This window comes from Camarhynchus parvulus, chromosome 10 (genome assembly GCF_901933205.1).
Source record: "Camarhynchus parvulus chromosome 10, STF_HiC, whole genome shotgun sequence".
Taxonomy (NCBI): Eukaryota; Metazoa; Chordata; class Aves; order Passeriformes; family Thraupidae; genus Camarhynchus; species Camarhynchus parvulus.
This window is the reverse complement of record NC_044580.1, coordinates 5009123-5030779: the sequence shown is the minus strand read 5'-3', so window position 1 is coordinate 5030779 and position 21657 is coordinate 5009123. Positions and strand designations below refer to the sequence as shown.

The following is a 21657-nucleotide window of genomic DNA, read 5'->3' as shown; positions in this document are numbered from 1 at the left end:
CTCATGCACAGGCTGCACTTAAGACCTTCAGTCACATCTCTATCTCTCTTCCCTGCCCCAGCCCCTATTTCCAAAAGCTGGAAAATGTTTTGAATGGTTATGCATAGTTCCTCCCTTGTTTTTTTCCTAGATGTCATTTTAACTAACAGGAGTTTTGCAAAGCAACCTTCTTTTAGCCCCACACTCAGTAACACCACAGTACTTTGTTATCAGGTAACAAATGAACAAACTCAGCCCAGTAAGTTCACCTTTGGTCCCTCATAGAGGAAGGAGTCCCAGATTTTGAAAAGGATGTCACTAACCACGCTGTCCACAAAAACCACAAGAAACCAGTTGAAAGTGATGAGAGTATAATCAACTTTATATTGTTCAAAATGAGCATGTAGTCGTGGAAGCTTCTCACTCAATAAATCCTTAAACACTCGCTGATCAACCTAAAGAGATGACAGAAAGAGTGTTATTGTTCCAATTTTACAGCACACCATTCAGAACAATGCTGTTACCAATCTGTAAGTGCAAGTTTTTCCAGAGATAACCAGGAAAGCCAGGATTGTCTACCTCACACTTCCAAGCTCGATCCACCCAAAGCACAGACAGTTACCCCACTGCAGATTGCCCTTGTCTGCTTTTCAACCCAGCCCCAGTCTCACAGTGCTCCTCCAACACAGGTGGGGTGTTTCTGGTACTGGTCACCAGTGCTGCACTGGTGCAGGAGCACAGGAGCAGAGAGAATGCTGGGCAAACACTTGGCTGGAGAAGGCAGCCTGGACCAGAGCATCACCTGGAAGCAGGAATGCTACAGTGGCTACTGCCCATAGCATTGCAAATGCATTCTCACCCCGCCCTCCCCCAGAGCCCTTCACCACCATCCCCCAAATGTGAGGAAAGGAACAATAAGACAGCTCAGGGTTGTGAAGCTATCAATGAGAAGGGGGGTTAAGGACTCCAAGGAGGACACTGAACAACTATGTCCCTGTTAGAGTCCTTGTCCAAACAAGGGTCCTTGTGTTTGGAACCCACCCCAGTCAACTCCACTCCCATCCCCTTCCAAAGAGGCCTATCACAGAGTTGCAGAGGAAAGCTGTTGACTGGCTGCAGTTTACAGCAGGACCAGACTTTATCCCAGCAGAGCACATACCTGGGATCCCAGCAGTGTCTTAGTATAATAATCACGAGGCATGAAGACTTCCACTATTGTTACTAGACACCAAAAAGCATCTTCCTGTTCCAAGTACAGAAGTGCAATTGCTACCAACCTGAAAACAGGATTTATTTGGAAGAGAAGGTTATTAAAGATACAAACTATAGTAAGAACCATTACAGCATTTTTTTCTGTTCAGCAGAGATAAATGTATTAACAGCAGAGCACTGAACAGCAAAACTTGATGAAGTTTAAGACGGGGCCAAGCCATGCCTTCTCAACCACGCCATGTCTTTGTATTCAGCTAAATAAGAAAAGAGAAGAAGGCAAAAACTTGATCTAAGAATTTCTTGAAGTGTTGGTGTTGCCAATTTTAAGAGCCCTCTAAACAGAGTCTAGTTTAGAAAGGAGATATTTATCCTAAGGGTGTTAGGTGGAAGTTTCCACATTACTACTACCGCTACCACCACTGCTTCACCACCTTTACAACATGACTCACTGCTTCTATTCTACTACTTCTTCAGTGCTCTTTCCAAAGACAAAGCTGCTCTAAGTTCAAAAGCCTGTGCTAGTACATAAAATGGTGCACAAGTGGACATCTATTGTATTACACCATGGGGATGAGACAGGGTGTTAGACCAACACACCTGCTTCAAGTAGCACCTTGGTTTACTACAGATATCCAAGTAGCAAAGCTATTCTGGCAAAGGCAACTGCAATGAATCCGAATTTTTCTTAGCATCGTAACACAAGAATCCTCTTTAAATTCTGCAATTCTGATTGAAGACATCAGTGGAAAATGCTGAAATGTGTTGTCTTAACAATATGAAAAAAGCTTTCAAGCATTTTTTTCTGCTTGCTTTAAAAGAAGAAAAAACCTGACAAATTCTCACACAAAAAAGCAACACAATCCCCTACAACTGACATGAAGTCAATGTAAAACTACATTTGAGTAGCTCATTTCTTAAGAGCTAATTCCAGTTCCAGTTTTGATGCCAAGTTAATTTTACAAAATCTATTATCCAGGTCAACTGCTTTTTTCATTGGTTTAAAAAATGTGATAGTTATTTGTTTATTTTAAATTATGGGCATATAATCCATAAGGCAAACTGTTGTTCAAAGCCATGTTGCTATACATGGGATTTGAAAGGCTCATTAAGTGTTTCACTGCATAGTTATTAACCAAGATAAGCAAAATCTTACCTGTTGAGCCCTTGGCAATATCCTATATCAGGATTTCTCCAGGAAAATGCCAGCAGCACGTTTCGCAGCTTCTGGATCCCTTCAGACGTGGGGGAGGAGTAATGTTTGTTGTTGGGCAAAGTCCTCAAGAGATCCAACTCAATTTGTTTAGATGCGGGATTTGGTTTTTCCAGAGCTTTTTGAAGCAAGATTTGGAAGTAGCCAGGTATTGCACTGTCCTTGAACTTTTTAACATGGAGATTGACACACCATTTCCACATCTTGGACCGGTGCTCATGTGGAATTCCAGAGCGAATAAGGTTCTTCAGTTCCACACAGCGCATCATCTCTCTATTCATTGTGCTTGCAAGATAGTTTTCCCATTTCACTCCTGTGGAGATCTCTCGATTTTCACTGAGTGAAAGTGATCTCAAGTCCAAAGCTCGTGATTTTGCTACTAGTTTCTCCTCATCATCATCCTCTGGGATAGTCTGAAAACCATATATATCATATTCACTGTAATGGAGAGGAAGAAAAAAGGTTTTAAAAATATGTTCAGTATCCCAGAAGCTCTCAAGTTCCCACCATAAAGTTACTTCATGCCACCCTCCATAGCTCTCAAGTTCTTCTTATTAAACATTTTTCTGAAGTATATTCTTTATTTAACAATTACTTATACCATTCCATGTACAAAAGACTTGGTGCCCATGTTCCTGTATACATTACCTAATTACACAAATTAAGCAATTTATTTAACAACATGGTTGAGTTGGAATGTACCTATGTCCTCAGCAGCTCACCCTCAGCAGCTGTAGGGCACTATCCTTGTCTAAGTTTGATATTGCATCTCAATTAATGAATAAATGTGCCAGTGAAACTTCCCAGTGGGACCATTTCTGACTCCCTGGCAGAGACTGTCACTGCCAAAGCCCCCCCACAGTCCCCGCTCAGCTCCTGCACACCCCACACTCACAGCCAGGCCAGCTTTCCTCACAGCTTCCCCCACCCAGCAGAGTCTCAGGCTCCACAGAACACTTTATTCAAGGCACACAGACATAGCCTGGGCTGCGCCACGGTGCCACAAAGTGCCCTCAACAAAGGAATCCCAGGGCTTTAACCCCTCCCAGTCCAAGTCTTCACAGCCCTCCTCCTCCTCCTGAGTCCTCGCTGCATCTCCCAGTGTCCCTCGCCTGGCTGGTGCCACCAGGCCTTGTGGCCCCATCTTCCAGATTAGACCACCCAGGCCTCAATCTGCATCTCGACCTGCACCAGATCTTCCCCAAGACAATGTTTTTATACAGCTAAAAGGATTTCAAGACCATTCCATCATTAATGAAGGGAAATACAATAAATAACCCAAACCTGCAAATACGTTCTCACTGTCTGTTTTCCAATGTTATAATAGAGCCCACTGGCCAAGACACACATGCATTTAATTTAACAGGACCAAACTACCTGACCAGATGGGGTTTGAAAAATGCTTGTTCTGGCTGTTCATTAGGTTCTGCTTTCAAGGCATCTTCCAGTAACTGTGTGATAACTTCACGAGCAGGACTTTGATCCTCAGAACAAACAGGAGTTTTCATTTCTTGAAGCAAGATCAAGTATTTACTTTCAATCTGGCAGAGTTTGGCTTCTAAGCTGGTATACTGCAGAAAACAATACATGATACAAATCTTCAGACACTTTGTACTACACTTCTTTTAAAACCTGGCTCAATGATAGTCTCTTGGTTTATGTTGTTAGAAACATCTAAGTCAAGAACAGCCACCTTAACTTTCCCATTTTTGTAACATAAGGCAGCATAGTAGACCAGATATTTTCCACCACACATATTTTTGCATATGGAAATTCTGAGCAAACCTTAATTATCACTGCATTGTATGAAATACTTTAAAAGAACAAATTGGTTGCATTTTAACAGGTTTAGTCTGTGCATGTTTGAACAAGGACAACTCAAGTGGCATATGAGTTAGGTAATAGCATGTAAGAATTGTAAGCACACACCTCTGTGCCAAAAATACAGCATTTAAGCCTGGCCAACAAGTGCATGGCTTCCAAACAACTAAAAGCAAAGCCTACTGAACCAGCTACAGGTATCTAACCTTAGTTACAGATGAGTGATTTTCCCTAACCCCAAGCACTGGAAATCTTTATTATTTACATGCAACATCTCTACACTCAAATTCATCCAGATAGAAATTACATTCACCATACCATAGTCATCCTTTGTGCTCAGGAGAAAGCTTGATAGTGACCTATCAAATCCTTACACATCCTGTCACTGACCTTTAAAATAAAATCATTACAGCCTTAATTCTGAGGAAACAATGTTTTCAGACATGCACATGCCTTTGTTCATAAGTTATCAAAATGCTCCACTTGGTCACACAATTTTAAAAACAAGTACTTCTTTCAAGAACCCATTCAGAAAGATTTGTCTGTAAGGACTGAGAGGGCTTTTGGCTTTTTTTTTTAAGCTATCATATTTAATACATTTAAATGGCTCCATTTCCTCGGTAGATTGATGGCTAAAGTATGGAAAACTGCTTTAGACATTGCCAAGTGAGAACATGCTGACCTTTGCCTGCCATTCTCTCTCTCTTGCTTCTGCATTTCTTCGTAGAGTAGACAGTTCTAAAATCTCCTTATTTAAAAATTTATTCTGGGTCTTATAACCCTGAAGATTATCCTGTTGATAAAAAAAAAAAAGCAAAGTGGATTATGCCTGTCAGATAAAGATCACCTTAGAGCATAGAAACAGCAGCTACTAGTAGGATTTTAATTAAAAATATCAGGCACAAATCAAATATTACTGTGGACTTCATGTAAATGAAACGCACATGCCAAATATGAGCACAGGGTGGTGCTGTGCCTCACCTGCATCCCTCGCAGTGCTCCACTGCCTGCAGAAGGCAGCTGGCTGCTGTCAGGGGACAGGCAGGGAGGACAGGCACCTGCAGGCTGAGCCCATCCCACAGGGCCACAGCAACACAGAAATAGGGGGATGAATGCCCCTTGGGTTTTCACCACCCTCACCAGCCCTCATTAACAGCACAAGTTTCATGTCTGCCTCCTAGAAAGATAAATACTTAACAATGACCTTCCCTGCCTAATCCACTCAGATCCTGGCTACAAACACTGCCTCTGAAAGCTGAGCCTGTGGGATGAGGCTGGTACCTCCCAGCAGCCACAGACTCTCACACTCCCCAGCATCCACAAGTGAGCTCTGACTGCTTTCTGCCAAGACCACTGACTTCTAGTTTCAATTTCATTTACTAAAACTTAGCAGGCTCACATATAAAAAGAAAATTATATATGTTTAAGCATATTGTAAGCAACTTATTTATATTCCAAATGCTTTGGAACGTTAATCAATTTGAAATACAAATTTACTCAAAGGCAAGAAAGCCTTTTTAGAGCAAAGTGGATAACTTCAGTAACTCCATTAAGAACTTGTGACACATTCAGAGAGGTATGCTACAGAATAAAAATAAAGCATTAGTAGGAGCTGTAGCAGCTTTAGTAAAACAGGTTCTTATACTCCTCCCTCTTTTTTTGTCCCTTTGCTTTTCCAGATGCTCTTTGTTGCCTCACTTTTGATATTTAAAACAAAAAAAAACCAAAGCAAGCTTTCTGTTTGTATTCTCCATGCTTGTATTTTCCTCTTATCCTTAATCCTTCCTGTTCCTTTCATTATTTCTTACACCTCTTCTGCTCTACACCAATGATTAATTTACTGAAAGTATAGCCCTGCACTAGAGATGGCCCAAAGGAAGGAAGTTCTGGTTAGATTGTCACACAACAGCTCCAAGTGGAGGTTCCAATCTGAGAAAACCTCCATTGATGAGTGTCCTAGGGAACTGCTGCAGTGATCTTAAACAGTACAGCAGACTAAAAAGCACTTTTACAGACAGAAGAAATTTCCCTATGCATCAAGACAGAGACAGTGCTCTTACTTTTAGTCTGTCCAGTTCCTGGAGTTCCTTATTAGTACAGGTGGCCGTGGGGGAATTTATTGCTCCACTTTGAGAGGATGTGCTATCCTCACATTCACTGAGTTGACGAGAGAGTTTCATGATGACTTCATCTTTAGCTTGAATAGTTTCCATCAACATTCCCAGCCGTTCATTGAGCTCTCCAACTTTACACTTCAAATTCTTGACTTCCTGCTGGAGACTATCTTTTTCCAGATTTAGCTTTTCAAGTTGATTATTGAGACCCAAAATCTGGTCATCTTTTTGGTGCAACAGCTCTAATGTATCTTTGGGAACCCCCTCACAAAGGCGGCTTGCAAAGTATTTGTCATATTGGGAAGATCGCACTGTTTGCTGCAGAAGTCGAACAAGTTCCTGAGAATTACAAAACAACAGCAAAAAAATCTGATGAAATTTTACATTTCTAAATTTTATAGCTTAGAAATCTAAGGTCAAGCAAAATAAAGTTTCTGCAATGGGTTAAGACCTCATGTTGGTGTTTTAAAGAGAAAAGGAAACACTTTACAAGATGATTTCTAGCAGGCTAATACCTTACAATGACTGGCCTACATAGATGGCTTCAGTGTCCTTCACTGAGCTAAGGATCCTGCCTGAAATGGCTACAACAGGTTAAGGAAAAGGAGTAGACAGCTGAGGCCCAGCAGCTACTTGGAAGCTGAAAAAAACCTTGCTTGCAAGAAAGGCATCCTGTTGCAGGGTGAACAGGAAGAGGCTCAAGCCCAAAAAGTTAACAGGAAATCGTTACAGAATGGAAAAAGCAAAGGTAACTAAGAGCTCTCTTCTCTAACGGATGTGGAGAAAATAAAAGGAGGTAAAAAACAAACACTGCTTTGTCAAAAAGGAAGTCTGTGAAAGGCTGCTTAGAAAATCTTGCCACAGAAATGACCACCTAAGACACTGTTTTTCTTCTTATTAAAACAGAAGCAGCTGTGAATGAAGTGCTGCACTAGACCAGTGAGATTTCCCACAGCAGCAGGCTCAGAAGCTCAAATGTACTCCTAGGAAAGAAATTGCCTAAAATGAGTATAAATCTGAGGCTCAGACTCTTCTTTGGTTTCCCTTTGATCACCTCACACATAGGAAAATACAAATAGCAGAAGCAGCAGCTCCACATAAGATCTAAAATATTTTTCTTCTTAAAATGAGTAGAAGTTCTTTTAGATAAAAGCAAGGTATTGAATAAAATGGAGTTCTGAGGGCACACAAGCATGACCACCATGTGAGTGCAGTCTATATACACACATTATGGTTAGGCCTATCTTACAAAACCCCTCCTGAGGAGAGAAAGAAGCCAGGTCTATTTCCCACCCACTGCACTAGCACTGAAAGAATCAAAAGACAAAGAGAATCTGAAAGGAGAAGTTCCCAAGATATTTTATGTACATACAGAAAAAGAAGCTATGACTGTCAGCCAGGATCCTGGCAGACACCAAACTAGTTAACTTCAGAGAACAAGGAAGACAGATAAACCAATTCCATGAACAGTGTGCAAATGGAAGTTTTATTCAGGGCTCTTATCTCCAACAGATGTAAAAGATGGTCCTTCTTGTTTCAAGACTTTTTGTACACAAAAATTTGTTTAGAACCATCATTTTATAACAACCAACCAGGTCTCAACACAGTGAGATGGCCGGAAAGGTTAAACTCACAAGCACCTGCCAGACCCATTTGCTTTTGTGCACTTTGCCTGAAGGTTTAATTACCTTTTGGCTCAAAAGATCTTTCTTCAGCTTCTCCAACTCTTCCTGCTGGCTTTGATACTTCAGTTGCAGTTCAGAGACCAGTCTGTTCCCATTGCCAGAACACCACTCTGTTGGGGAGGAGTCGCTGCTGTTGCGGTTTTTGCTTGATCCAATCATATCTTTCAACGGGCGCCTTGCTTTGTGTGGAATGCGGCCAAAATCAAATGGAAAAGCTGAACTAGTCAGTCCTGCATAAAACAATTTCTTCTAGTTCAGTTCACTTAGTAAAAAGGCATTTCAAAGCATTCAGATTTCCTTAAAAAATATACTCATTAACATCAGACTTTAAGCAGCTTTCAAACCACTCAATACAATAGTGTTAAACATGCCTCATTTTCCAAGTTGCTTCCTTTGGTGGGAAAAAAAAAGCTCAAAAATATTCTCCCCTCCCAGATAAATTAAATAAATTTGGCTCATAAATAAAAAATAAATAAATGGCTCATAAATTAACACTTTTCATATAAGACATGAAGAGAATTTTACAATTCATTACAGAAAATAAAAGGTATCCATAACTATGACAAAGTAAACTCTGCTTCAAATAATCAGAGCAAAACCATATCTGATATCACAGCCTACTGCTCCTGTAAGAGGATTCAATGTAAGGTTTCACCTCCACATACAGGATATTTTCTAACAGATTAAATCACTTGGATGTCACCTAAGGCGCTCTTAAAGAGATGTAAAAATATCTTGACAAGGTTATTCCAGACACTGGTCAAATCTGAGAACCAGTTACAATACACAGATGAGCTGCTGCCTCATGTCCATCCCTACTTCTGCTCCATTTCAGAAGCAAGCCAAGGTAACAGGTGCATACACAGAGTCTAAAGGCAACTCTGCTTCAGTGGGTGACACTCCACTGAGCAATTACAGACATCAGCATTTCCCTTTGCCTTGCTACTTTGCAAGTCATGTGACAAAACAAACCACTAGCATGCTCAGGAAACCTAAACCAGTGGATAACAAGGCTTTATTCTCTTGTATTTGAATGGCAGAGGACCCCAAACACATCCTAAGAAATCGATTTTTTAAAAAAATAGTTTACAGAGCTCTGGATGTGGTTTGTGAAGAAAAAGATAAGGTTCAACTTATCTCCCAGAGACAGACATAACAAGGTACTCTATGCTAGACAAGGTAAGGCATATGATCCCCTTCCTTCCTCCACTTCTACCTTTACTTCCTTCTGCCAGGTGTTTCCTTTTTTCTTCCAGAGCCATTGAGTCCTCCAAGTCTTTTGGGGTTGGATCCAGCAATTCCCACTCCTCAGTGGTATAAAATACACTCCTGCGATTTTCGTTACTTCCTTTTCTTAAGGAGGACATGGAATTTCTGTGAAAAGGCAGCAGGAAAATGTGACAAATATTTCTCCACTTTGCATTTTTTTTATAAGGGGCTTTTTTAGTTCAAACAGTGCAAACTAAAAATAAGCTACAAACACAGACAAAATCAATACCAAATAAAAGCTCAAAGAAAATAAAACATACACTACCAAACAGCGCTTGCAATCAACAGCTAAATTCCAACAACAGAAGAATTATTTTACTTTAATGTCATGGTCTTTTGCATCCCCCTGTTTTAGCTTTGTTTTTGCAGGGGGCAAGTACAAAACAAAGTTAGGATTTACAAGCAGCATCTCTTTATTGATCAGCTGTAGTTTAGAATTTTAGGGTAGCTGCCAAGCATTAAACTGAACAGCATGCAGTCAAAACACATGTACGTCATAGCTCCATACTGGGGATTAAGGGAAAACTTGGGATCATCCAAGAGACCTGCTGCAGCTGAACTGCTGATGACAAGACTCCTTTGCAGTTTTTCTTTTCTATGGTGGAACATGGCCAACTACCTGCAAGAACATTTCAGGGGCAGCCTCTGAATTCCAGCCAGATAATTCTACAGGAGAACAATACATTTCCCAGCAGGATGAGATTACCTGACCCAGCTCCCCCACAACCATCATGCACTCAGGAAATGTCCACTCTTACGTTCATGAGTATTAACATAGCTCAGTATTGCAAAGCCTTTGTTCAACTACATAAGAACATTCCAAATCAATCCATATGAACCAGTTTAATATTTTTGGCATAGAACTGGAAATATATTTAGTATCTCAGCATTTTCCAGAGTCTGTGCAAGCTCACTAAGATGCTTTCACTCAATCATCCACATTCTCTCTTCTAAACTAAAGCAGAAAATAACCCATATTACACTTTCAAGATCATTTGATGATCCAAGCCAGTCTTTCAGCTTCATAAGAGATTTAGCATCTTATCAACATAAACTCTAAGCCAATCATTAAGTAGTGCACAACTTTTATAATCTGATTAATTGATAAATATTTACAATTTAAAAATAATCTTAATGTTTATTAATAAAACTATTTCAGCAATCAATTTACAAGCTTGGCAAAGACTCATTTACGCTACAGATTTCATTTTCTTCCAGAAAGAATCATAATTCTTGTTGGGGGCAAGAAGCCTAATTTCTTTGTTCAGAGGTTCCACACAAGTTATGTAGATCAAATTGGGCAATGATAGATTGGACACCCAATATCAGTGAGTGTCTCAGGAAGTGCTCCCTGGCATCTCTACACCTCTTCTCCAAATGGTGGCTGATCTCTTACCAGGCAACTCCAAACTCCACATTCTCTCTTCTGTTCTCTGTGCCTGTTCTGCACTCACTCAGCCTTAACATTTAAAAGCCTGAACACCACCTTCTAAAGCTTGAAAAAACCACAAAGAACAAGTCAAGTGACTCCTAGAAAACCTTCTTTAAAGAACTGCTGTTAGGCCCATGAAAAATCATAGCTGATACTGAGTTTTGTAAAGCTTTTGCACAGGTTTGTTCAGGGCATTCAAGCAGCAGTCCTCCAATGCTTTCTATCAGATTAAAATAAGATGAAAGATTAAATAGATAAATTTGAAAACAGCATTTATTTCCCTAACTACAACTGGACAACTTATGCAAGAGCCAATCATATGATCTAATGAGTCTCTATTTTCAAATGTTTGGGGTTTAAGTCTTGTTTTTATGGTTATATAACTGGAGGTTATGGTAATTCAGTATGCTTTCAAATCTATATTCTGCATAAATAAGTAGGTGAGAGCAAGAAAATGAAAAAAAAATCAAGCCTAAATGTCTGTATATATCAAAGTATTTGATAGTGTATTTTTAAAAGTAGAGAAGCACATTTCAACTTTAATTACTGTAAATATATACACTGCTTAACTCCAAGACATACTTTTCTTTTTCCCCCCCACCATTACATCACAACTGCTACCTAGGATGCAAATACAGCTATTATAGCAATACCTTCTCTGTCAGACAGCACCACACTAAATGTGTGTAATGTATTCAGGAGGAAGGACAAAGGCTTTTACTGAGACATCTACACACCTTAATACAAATTCATAAATATAAACCAAAAATGTGCTCACAGCAAGAGAGGAAATTCTCTGCAGTTTTAGACACACTTTGATCCATCCTCTAACACTGGGGCTGTAACTAATCACAATCCAGTAGGACACTGGATAGAGCACACATATTCCAAAGGCTGCCAGATCTTCCCCCATCCCAAATGGTACAGAACTGCAGGAGAAGGGAGGAAAACAACCAACCACAACACTAGGAAAAAAAACCAAAACAACCTAAAGCAAAACCAGCAGCATCTGGTAACCTCTCAGATCTCTGCACTAAACCAGAAAGCTTTAAAGGGGATCTGTTTAACTTTGCACTGCTGATGAAAATGAACATTTTCCTCCCAGCTCAAGAAGGACATGCTTTACATGCTGTAGCTTTTTTAACCAAAGCTACAGCTCTGCTTTGTGAGCTGCTCTGCATTAGCACTGTAACATGCTTTAAGCAAAAGTAGAAAATCCATCTATGTGGGCAAAGCAAACCACAAAATTCTTTAGAAAGAAACCCAACAGGAGAGCTGAAAACCAATGGGACTGCTTTCCTTAAAGCAATTAATACTAGAGAGTAAATTCATTGTGAGTGAGAGGTTTTGATGTTATAGAGAAGGGGTCTGCCACATTTCTGTTCAGGAATTTGAACTACATCCACTTCAAAACTGTGCCCACTTCAAATGTGTTTTCATTTATTTTAAGAAGAAAACAAAAACTAAGGATTTATATTGGTTTGATTTTCATCACCAAAAATAGTTCCTATGCACTGAGTGCTATGACCACTACAATGCTGGGAATTGACTGCTCTATGGAGAAACAGCAGTGGCTGAGAATACAACTCAGCCTCAACAACCACTGGGGTTCAGAGAGCAAAGCCATCACTGGAAGTGCTGTAGAAGACTTTTCAGCTATCAGTGATGCTCCACAGTAATGCTCCCTTAAACCTTCAAACAGTAAATAGAGTAAAGAATCTGTTTACTTGAAGAGATACAACAAACAAACCCACCCCATGACCTCCCATCATTCTAAGAAGCTCCACTGACCACATACTGATGTAGGAAATAGTCTTGGTCAGAAACTACCAATCTCATGGGAACTCTTTGTCCCAGGTTCACAACTTACTTGATCTCAGTACTCCATTGTTTAAGTGAGAAATTGATGGCACTTCCTTGGACTGGCGCAGGCTGGGAAGCTGCTTGTTCCCCCACCAGGTCTGTAGGAGAAGTCTCCACAGCTAGAATATTTCTAGCTCTCTCTGCTGAAGCATTTTGACTTAGGATACTCAAATCTATATTAAAAGAAAAAAGAGAGAGAGAGAGAGAGAGAGAAAAAAAATAAACATGACCCTCAAAAAGTAAAAGAATATTGGCTCTGTAAAGTCATAGACTGCTAAGCCTGCTAGTGACATTGCACAGGGTTTACTTTAAATTGCTAAAAATTAAAAACTTTATAAAACATGCAGTTCAAATGAATCTTATAAATCAAACTTCTCCGTGAGATCTCACTGTAGCCACATACTTTTGATAACAGACAGGACCTGTGTGATGCTTACAAAGCATTATTTCATGAGTGATCGACAAAATAGGCAATCAGAACCAAGCCCAGAACAGTGTCACGGAAACACTGACCCAGCTTTCAGGGTGTGCTTCATCCTGTAAGTTATTCATCCTAAAAGTGACGCTGCTGCTGCAAGTCAGTGACCTTCACAGCCCTGAGGCAGTCCTGTGCAAGGCCAGGCTGGGCACTGCCAGAACCAGGAATGCTGGCACAGCTCTGCAGGACATCAGACACCTCCTGCCCCAGTGAGGATTCCTGAACGCAGCTCCTCCTCAACCCAGCCCAGTCCAATCTCCTGTGCACTGGAGCAAGTGGGGGCCCCATGGTCAGGCCATGCAGAGCTGCAGAACAGTCCTGCACACCCCACAGCAGCTCCAGGAGCTGGCCCAGCCCTGAGCCACAGCTCACAACGGCCAGAGGAGCCAGGCTGACCCAACCAGCACACCAGGGCTTCAACACATCACCCTGGCAAACACAGACTGCACAACCTGCAGTGCCTGTGCTACCTCTGTGCTTCCATTAGGCTGGAGAGCTGCTTTCTCCCTCCAGGAGGAAGAGGGAGTAAAAAATCCAGAATACAGAATATACTATAAATAGCAAAAAGCATTAGAGAGAAGCATAAAGTGGTTTACAGCCTTCTACAAACCCTCTGAAAAGGCAAGTTAAACAAACCCAAATGCAATTTTCAGAGTCTTGATATAATTCATAAAGTAATTAAGTGGATTAAAGATTTTTTGACAACACTTTCAGACTTTACTCAGCATTTATATTAGAAAGTAACACATTGGATGGGCTCTGACTTAAATAAAACCCTAGGAAATTATGATAACCTCTTTTGTCACTGGTGAGTCTTTCAGCCTTTGCTCTGACAATTGCTTGGCACCAGCAGTGAGACCATCTTTAAGCAAACCATACCCTCCAATTACTCAGCAGGGGGTTACTTTTAGCAAGTATCAAAGATCAGAAGTAGAAAGAACATTCTGTGATAAAGAATATGAAATATTAAAGATCTCTGGCACTAGGAATGTCTCAAACCCTTGAAAATGGTATCTGACACAGAAATGTATCATGTCATGTTTCAAATAGAGGTACAAGTTACACTGCCTTGATTTTTATAAACAGATACTTCAGGGCCTTATCACCCAAAGGGAATTCCAAGTTCTTTTGCACTGTGGCTGTTTGAACTAAGCACAGTTCAGCTAAAATAGCTTAGATAAAACTAAACATGGGATTATATTTACTGTCTAATGAAGAGGAAAGATAATAAGTAGGTTTTAACTACAAAAATCATAATTAAAAACAAAACCAAACCCAACCCCCTCCTTGCCCCCTCAGAAAACCCAAACATCCCAAAGGGGAAAAAAACCAACCCAACCCACAACACACAGACAAAAAATTCATGGATACTCAAAGCCAAGGTGGAATACTAACATTCTGCCTTTACACTTACAGCTTGTTTCATCTTCTACCTCTTTGATTCTGCTAAGTCCTTTTAGAGGATGGTGTCCAGGTAAAGGAATTGCTCAAGAGCTGAATTCCCAACAAATGCATTTTCCCTCCCAGACATGCCAATTGTCTGAATGTGGCACCCTGAGGTTGCTCATTGGACATCATCCCCTGTCCATACCAGCCAGGAGCTTTGTTAGAGGCATGGACTGCACAGCACACAAAGCACAGCAAATTATAGTGGCTGCTCATGCAACCTCCCAGTAAAAAAAAATCTTTTTTTGGAACTTATTGCAAAACACAACAATCTTATAAATACATGGCATTGCATGTTTTATTAACGCAAATTAAGAACTGAAATCATTGCAACTATGTTAACGTTTAATTGATTTCAAGAAAAAATAATAATCCCACATGGTATAAAGAATAAATAATTTATTTGACTTCCATGGTAGTAAGGCACGTCCACGACAAGTCCTACAGTGTCATTATTGTTAATATTCAATGTCCCACATCCCACTTTGATAAATACTTTTACGTATTTTTCACTGTGTTGAATGTTCTTAAAAACCTTTCAAGGCTGATCCACAAAGCTGTATCTAGCTCCATGCATGCCCCAGTTAGTCCAGATTTCTGAATAGGGAGGGGAGAGGACAGGGGAGGACAGACAGGCAAGGCTGCAGTAAGCAGTTCTGGGTTTGGACTGAAGGCAGACTACTTCCCCATTTAAAACATTAGTGATAGCATCTGTACTTGAGCACCAGCAAAATAAACCAATTTCTACGCTGCAGTATAAAGCACAACACTGCATGCACATTCAATTCTTAAAAGGAAAAAAAAAAGCCACAAGACACATATCTTGGTCATCAACATGAAACCAGAGCCTTAGAAAATCCCATAACTCTAGAATAAACTCCTGGAGTACTTGATTAAAAAGAAGGAACAAGCATCAGTCATTCTGGCTATTTGCATTTTCCCCAAAAGGAATCCTTACTTAAATACTTCAGTTGATGATAAGAGTCATCACTGTGATTTGTCCCAGAAAATGAGATACTCTAGATGCAGCTCCAAATTCTACATCATGCAGTTTAACTGCAGGCTACCCCTGAAAGGGATGGGCCTACTCAGCCCATGCATTTTATGTTGACATTCCTTGTCCTGGATATAACAACAATAGTAATTTAAATTAAAAAAAAAAATCACATTAAGAGGTTCAGCTGGCTTATCCAGAAAGCCCCCAATGACTGACAGAAAAATACCAGATCAGTGATGAAACAACTGGATGTGATGTTAACAGGTGTAAGGGAACAGCACCTGCACACGCTGCAGTCACAGAGGCTTGTTTCACACTGTACCCAAGCTCTGAGGGAAGTAGCACAAAAAAGAACAGATTCTGTGGCCAAGTTACATATTACAGTTGATGTGATCCAACACTCTGCTGCCAAGAGGGCAGGCCTGTCTGCTGCTTTACTCTGCCTTCCTGTATTTGGTCGCTGTGCCTTGTTCCCTCCTGTCCACCAGCTGTGCAATCACCTGATTGCACACTGAACATATTCCACTCATCAATCTTGCAGAAATGAAAAAAAGTGCTCCTTTCTGGCTAACATATGACCTCAACCTACTCAGCAGAGGGTCAGTTAAACACAACAAAAAAAGGGAGCCTGTGCAGCAGAGAACAAGAGGCTGTAGGCAGAAAGACAAAGGGCTGAAAGAGCCAAAGCCTGTTCCCTTTTGCAACACTTAGATTTTTGCCCACCAATACATGTGCTCTGGAGCACATGGTTTGGCAAGCTGCTACCCAGACAGGCTACTGCCACAAAAAGGGGTCTCAAACCACCCCACGTGGCATGCCCAGCAATTCTCTTGGGCTAATCCTGCCATTCACCTGTCCCTACAGTAAACCACTTCTGGAAACTACACTGGCCAAAAAACTGATCTGGAAGAGGCTGATTGCTGCTGCAGGGCCAGCCCTGCACCAGCTCAAGGGCTGGGCTCTGCTCTCAGCAGGAGCTGCCTGCAGTGCCTGAAAGGCCCAGCTGAGCCCCCAGCAAAGACATGTGAGGCCAGCTGTGTTGAGCAAGCAGCCACAAGCAGCACATTCTCTCAAAGGAGAGAATGGGTTAGAGGACAACACTAAAACAGGACCTGAAACTCAAGAGGGGACAAGGTGTGACAACAATAGCTCAACACTGCTGGGTTTACAGCGGGAGCAAAGTGACATCAACCAAATGTGACATCTGTAGATGAAATATGCCTGACTGCAAGGCTGCTTAAACCCAGGAGAGCCTTACTAATGCCCGACTTGGCACAGAACTGGATTTCACTCGGTCTTATTTAAGGATAACAGAAATCAGCAAGGAATCCATTTCTGTAGGGACTGAGGAATAAAACAATTCACAAGTGCCTGTGCAATGTAGTAAAAATGCAGAGTAACTCTGTATAATGCACAGGCATTTTGCTAACTCAAACACTAGTGTAGAATTATGTTTTCCTTGCCTAAAGGTATTTCAGAGACTGAACTTCACTTACATAATATCAGTGCAGACTGTCTTTCAGTTTTGAAGGCACTGCATTTTTATCAGATAGATCCACTACACCATACCTTTTCAGGAACAAAGCATAGTCATTCAGAATGCAAAATATATCTGTTCCCATTAAAAACTGAAGTTTACATCTCAGGATATTTACCATACTAACTTTTTAAGATGTTGCAACCACTAAAAGACAACTTACCTAAGCTTAATGAAACCTAGTCGTAAGATTACTCAATTTTATTTCATTCCTAAAAATCTGTTTTTCAAGAAATCAACAGATTTTGTAAAGGATACAAAATCACATATAAAATCACATTGACGTTAAATATTGTAGCATATGCAAAATTTACATAGAGTTACTTGACAAACAGATGTGGAAAAGCTTTCTTAAGGCTGTTCTCTACCCCAGTGCAACACCTGGTATTGGTGAACTGACACTGAGGAGAGCCATGCCTTCTGTTTTGTCACTCAAGTTCCCAACGTACCAGGGTTGTCTTTGGCAACGAGACCTTTGGAGAAGTCACTGGGTGTGGGGGAGGTGCGGCTGTCCAGGTTGTGGCAGTACTCCCACCTCTTCTGCTGCAGCTCCTGGAGCCAGTAGGTCGTGTCCTGCCGAGTCGCAGCCTGTGGGACACGGGAGCAGAGCGCTGGTGAGACCCCTGCATGTCCTTGTACATGAACACAGTCATTCCAAGTGCAATAATAAACCTCACACAGATCATCAGCAGATCACCAAGGTACCATCACTCAAAATCAGTATGATTTTAAAGGAATAACCACAATGCACCAGGTGCACCTGGTGGTCACATGCACATTCATGATTTTCAGGCCAGAATTTTTCATTAGAAGTAGTCTCACACATTCCTTTTCTTCAGTTTTACACTCAAACTTTAGAAAACGCAGGAGCATCTTATATTTTACACACACAGCACTTTTTGAACATAAAACTACAAAGCTATATTATTGGAAAAAAATCCCATACACATTCAGGAAGATTCCCATTTTCTTTTCACTTGCTTTCTTACCAGCAGAAACCAACAAATGAATAATGCATTGCAATGCCTCTTACTTTAATGACTAAATCTACATACTGTATTTCCTGATGATACCATGAGCTAACTACCTTCTATAGAAAAATCATATTTAAAACAAAAAAAAACCCAAAATCCAACATTAATGCCTAACCTACAAGACTACAGTCAAAAATGTGAATGGGCAGTAAGTGAGGAAAAATCCAAACATACCTTGAATCAGAGCTCCAAGTCATTTCAAAGCACGTGAAATGACAATATACAAATACCAAGAAGAGACAAGTGAAGGTATCTGACACTGCAGGAGCTCTCATGGAAAAGTAATTGCTATTTCAACATATCTCTCCAGCTGCCAGTCTAGGACAAGCACCTGACCTGGTAACATGGACTGTTTAGGAACAAAAAAATTAGCACTGATGAGAAGACACTCCCCTAACTCCTCTGGCCTGTTAGCACATGGAGTGCTTATCTTTTAGCTGGCCTTTCTCCTACCTCCTCCCAGAGTGCATGACGGCATTATCAGTGGTAAAGAAGACTATGTTTATTCTTTAAAGACAAGCTAATATCAAACAGGTTTTTTTCTGTTCCTCAGAAATCAAGAGAGCACCTGTGCAAGGCACAGCTGCAAAAGAATGGAGAGCAACAAACAACACACATTTCCATACAAAGGCATACAGTAAGTGCTGCATAAAGTACAGCAATGGCACAGAATTGTCTACATTTTTCACATAAGAACACTTCTGGTCTAGTAAAATTGAAGATTCATTGGCCATTATATTTTGGCCTCAAGAGCAGCTAATGACAACACAAAGCATAAACAGCATGGTAAACAAAAACTAATGCCTCCCCAGGGTGCTCTCTCTGGTTCAGCAATTTGTAATCTCAGTTTAATCATGAGAGAGATGGATTTTTATTTACCTTTTGGCTCTTTGTACCCCTACGAGCTTTAACATCCATGACACTCTACAGCAAATGGCTCCAAAGGACCATTCAAGGAGATAAAGCAGAAAATCTCAGTTATTCCTGAAGCTGCTGCTCCAGCTCCTTTCAGTACATTATGCACATGGCAGGATACAAGATATATAAATCAAATAAACATTCATAAATCAAGAAGTGAAACAAACAAGTGACACATGAGGACACTGCAGAGTCAGTTAGTAAGAAAGATATGTAACCAAGATACTTCTAATCTGAAATAGAAATCAACCTCATGTATCAATTCTTGCTTACTCGCAGGAAACCAGAGAAAACCATTTCCCTTATTAAAAAAAATACATAGGGTAAAGAATAGTTGAGAAGGTCAAAGAACTGGACTCTGGGAAATGCCAATCCCCACAGCCACCTCTGGCAGCTTGGGAATGACCACCACAGGAGCAGGTTTTTAAGTCTATAGACTACAGTCACTTCTTGCCAGGAGTAAACATCTCCCCTTCTATTCCTAGCACTGAAGTATTTCCTTTGGAGCTTTAGCCAGTGGCAGGTCTTCAGTTCTGGTAAATATGAGAGCTTATACTTCCTTCAGAAACACCTGCTCACAGGCCATGTAAACAATGTTTTACTGTGCTCCAGCAAAAAACCACCAAGAATTCAAAGAGCTTGCACTAACACAGGATGCAGTGCTTACGTGATTCTCTTTGCTACCACAACACAGCTAATGAGGCAACCCACCTGCAGTCAGTCTAAGTTATACCTGCAATTAGCTTCTGCCCATGACTCCTTGAACTTCATGAACCTCTCTCACAATTTGTCCCGCTACCACCTCACCAATCACCATCAGAGAGCAGTGAATCAATGTTCTTGGAGTTGCTCCTTGCTGCTTTTCAATTCCCAGCTGCACGGAGGCACACTCAGCTCCCTCGGGAGGCTGTTACACACAGGGCCAGGCAGCCGTGCCCGCCCTCCAGCACCAAGTGCCAAGGCAAAGCAGCACAGGCTTCTCACGCCCCTGCTTGAAGTAATTTCCCCAAGAATTACTCCATGCCCTCCTGCTACTCCCAGCCTGTTACCTTGCCTTCTTTTCCTCCCATACACGCTCCTCCTCTTCTGGAGTCTTCCTCTCTTCCCTTTGAACAGTTTTGGCTGAATTTATTACAGGCATCTCAGTTATTTACAACTAAAAGAATATCCTAAAAATCTCTGTTAAAATTAGTTTTGTTGAAACAAAATTATTAGTTTAAGCTGTTGTTTGAAATAGACTGTTTAAAAAAATCAAAACAAAACAAAACCAAGAACCACACATAGAACATTTAAGTCTTCATCTTCCCCTAATCATAAAGAGCACAAATTTCGAAACATAGTTTTAAATTCACTTTATCTGTCAAAGAAAAGAACACTCCCATGCTTGCCCATTTCTCATGACTTTTACTAGTATTTGGCTACTGCCCACCATGAGAGCCAAAACATTTAATTAAGCAGAGCAGCAATCAATTTCACAAAAAATCCTTACAGCTACTAAGGTATTGCTAGGGTGCTTTCTCACTGCAGAGCCTTGCAGTCACATTTTAATGGATGCAGTTCTGCGAGGAGAAGAAAAACTACCATGAATGTCCCTTGACCTGGTGTGAAATAAGGAATTACTGTAAATGTACTGCTGCAAACTTACAGGCAACACTAGAAGCAAAAGACACTCTTAAGTGAAGAGCCATACAGTGCCATGTAATTCTCAACTTAAGCAATGGAAATTACTGTAATTTAATTAAAAACATTCCCCTAAATTCTTCCACTAAGAATGATGTAGAATTGTCGCCTTCTGATGCAGACATGACAGAGAAGAATTATTTGAGGAAAACATCCATGGACTGCCACTGGACACACTGGTGGAACATGTATGCCAACATTAAATACTTTAAAGGAAGAGTCCAAAGAAATGTAACAAGCAGACCTCACATTTTGAGAAATCCCATGAAGATTCTTGCTACATTTCTGAACACAGACAAACTCTCCCTCAAGCTACTCTCTAAAAAGGGAACATCACCAGAAAGTTTGCATTTCTTAAGATTTACTATTCCTGCTATGCTCAAACAGCAAATCTGGAGCCGGATGGCTTCTTCTGGAGGGCAGCCCAACTTTTAATTACAGCACTGCAGCCACTAACCAGCAAAGTTTTGAGCAAGAAGCATCAGCTCAGACAACCAAGCACCCTCAGTGCTGAGCTCCCTCCTCTGCTGTGTCAGGCCCTGCAGCAGAACTGTTCAAGCTCAACATCACTGATCACTGACAAATTACAGCATCTGCTCCTAAGCCACTCTCAGTTCAGCAAGTTTGGGATGCAATACTTTCAAGCATCAGGGCCCTGAAATCTCTGCAGTGTCTGGAATGCTTACACTTGGCCAATAGCCCAGAAAATTTCTTTTCTTTCACAACTCTGTGCAATTTCTGTTCCACTCCCAATTCACCACTATTCACAGAGAAGTGACCAGACACAGTCCAGCATCACTGGCCAGAGTTCCTTTGGTTCTGAAGCAAGCAAAACATATCACTACAAGACACTGCTTTAAAAATAAATGAGAAATGCCACCTTTGTTCATTTTTATATATTCATAATGTTAATTATTTCCCCCCTTAATGCAAGGCCCTGCTGTGCAAACACAGCCAAATGTCCATTTAATAGTATTAGCAG

General features: G+C 40.8%; 1 protein-coding gene across 4 annotated transcripts in view; it reads right to left on the bottom strand.

Annotated features, from left to right (window-relative positions):
- TBC1D2B (TBC1 domain family member 2B) overlaps positions 1–21657 on the bottom strand; it is a 31024-nt gene that overhangs the window by 6265 nt on the left and 3102 nt on the right. For 3 of the 4 annotated variants that reach the window (XM_030955127.1, XM_030955129.1, XM_030955130.1), the window contains exons 2-11: positions 17493–17631; positions 12593–12758; positions 9238–9395; positions 8025–8251; positions 6283–6675; positions 4905–5015; positions 3779–3972; positions 2345–2839; positions 1139–1256; positions 249–434 (exon numbers count right to left, since the gene is read on the bottom strand). In XM_030955127.1, coding sequence (XP_030810987.1) covers positions 249–434; positions 1139–1256; positions 2345–2839; positions 3779–3972; positions 4905–5015; positions 6283–6675; positions 8025–8251; positions 9238–9395; positions 12593–12758; positions 17493–17631 — 2187 coding nt within the window. The remainder of the gene's footprint in view (positions 1–248; positions 435–1138; positions 1257–2344; positions 2840–3778; positions 3973–4904; positions 5016–6282; positions 6676–8024; positions 8252–9237; positions 9396–12592; positions 12759–17492; positions 17632–21657) is intronic. The other variant, XM_030955128.1, reaches the window with a different exon arrangement.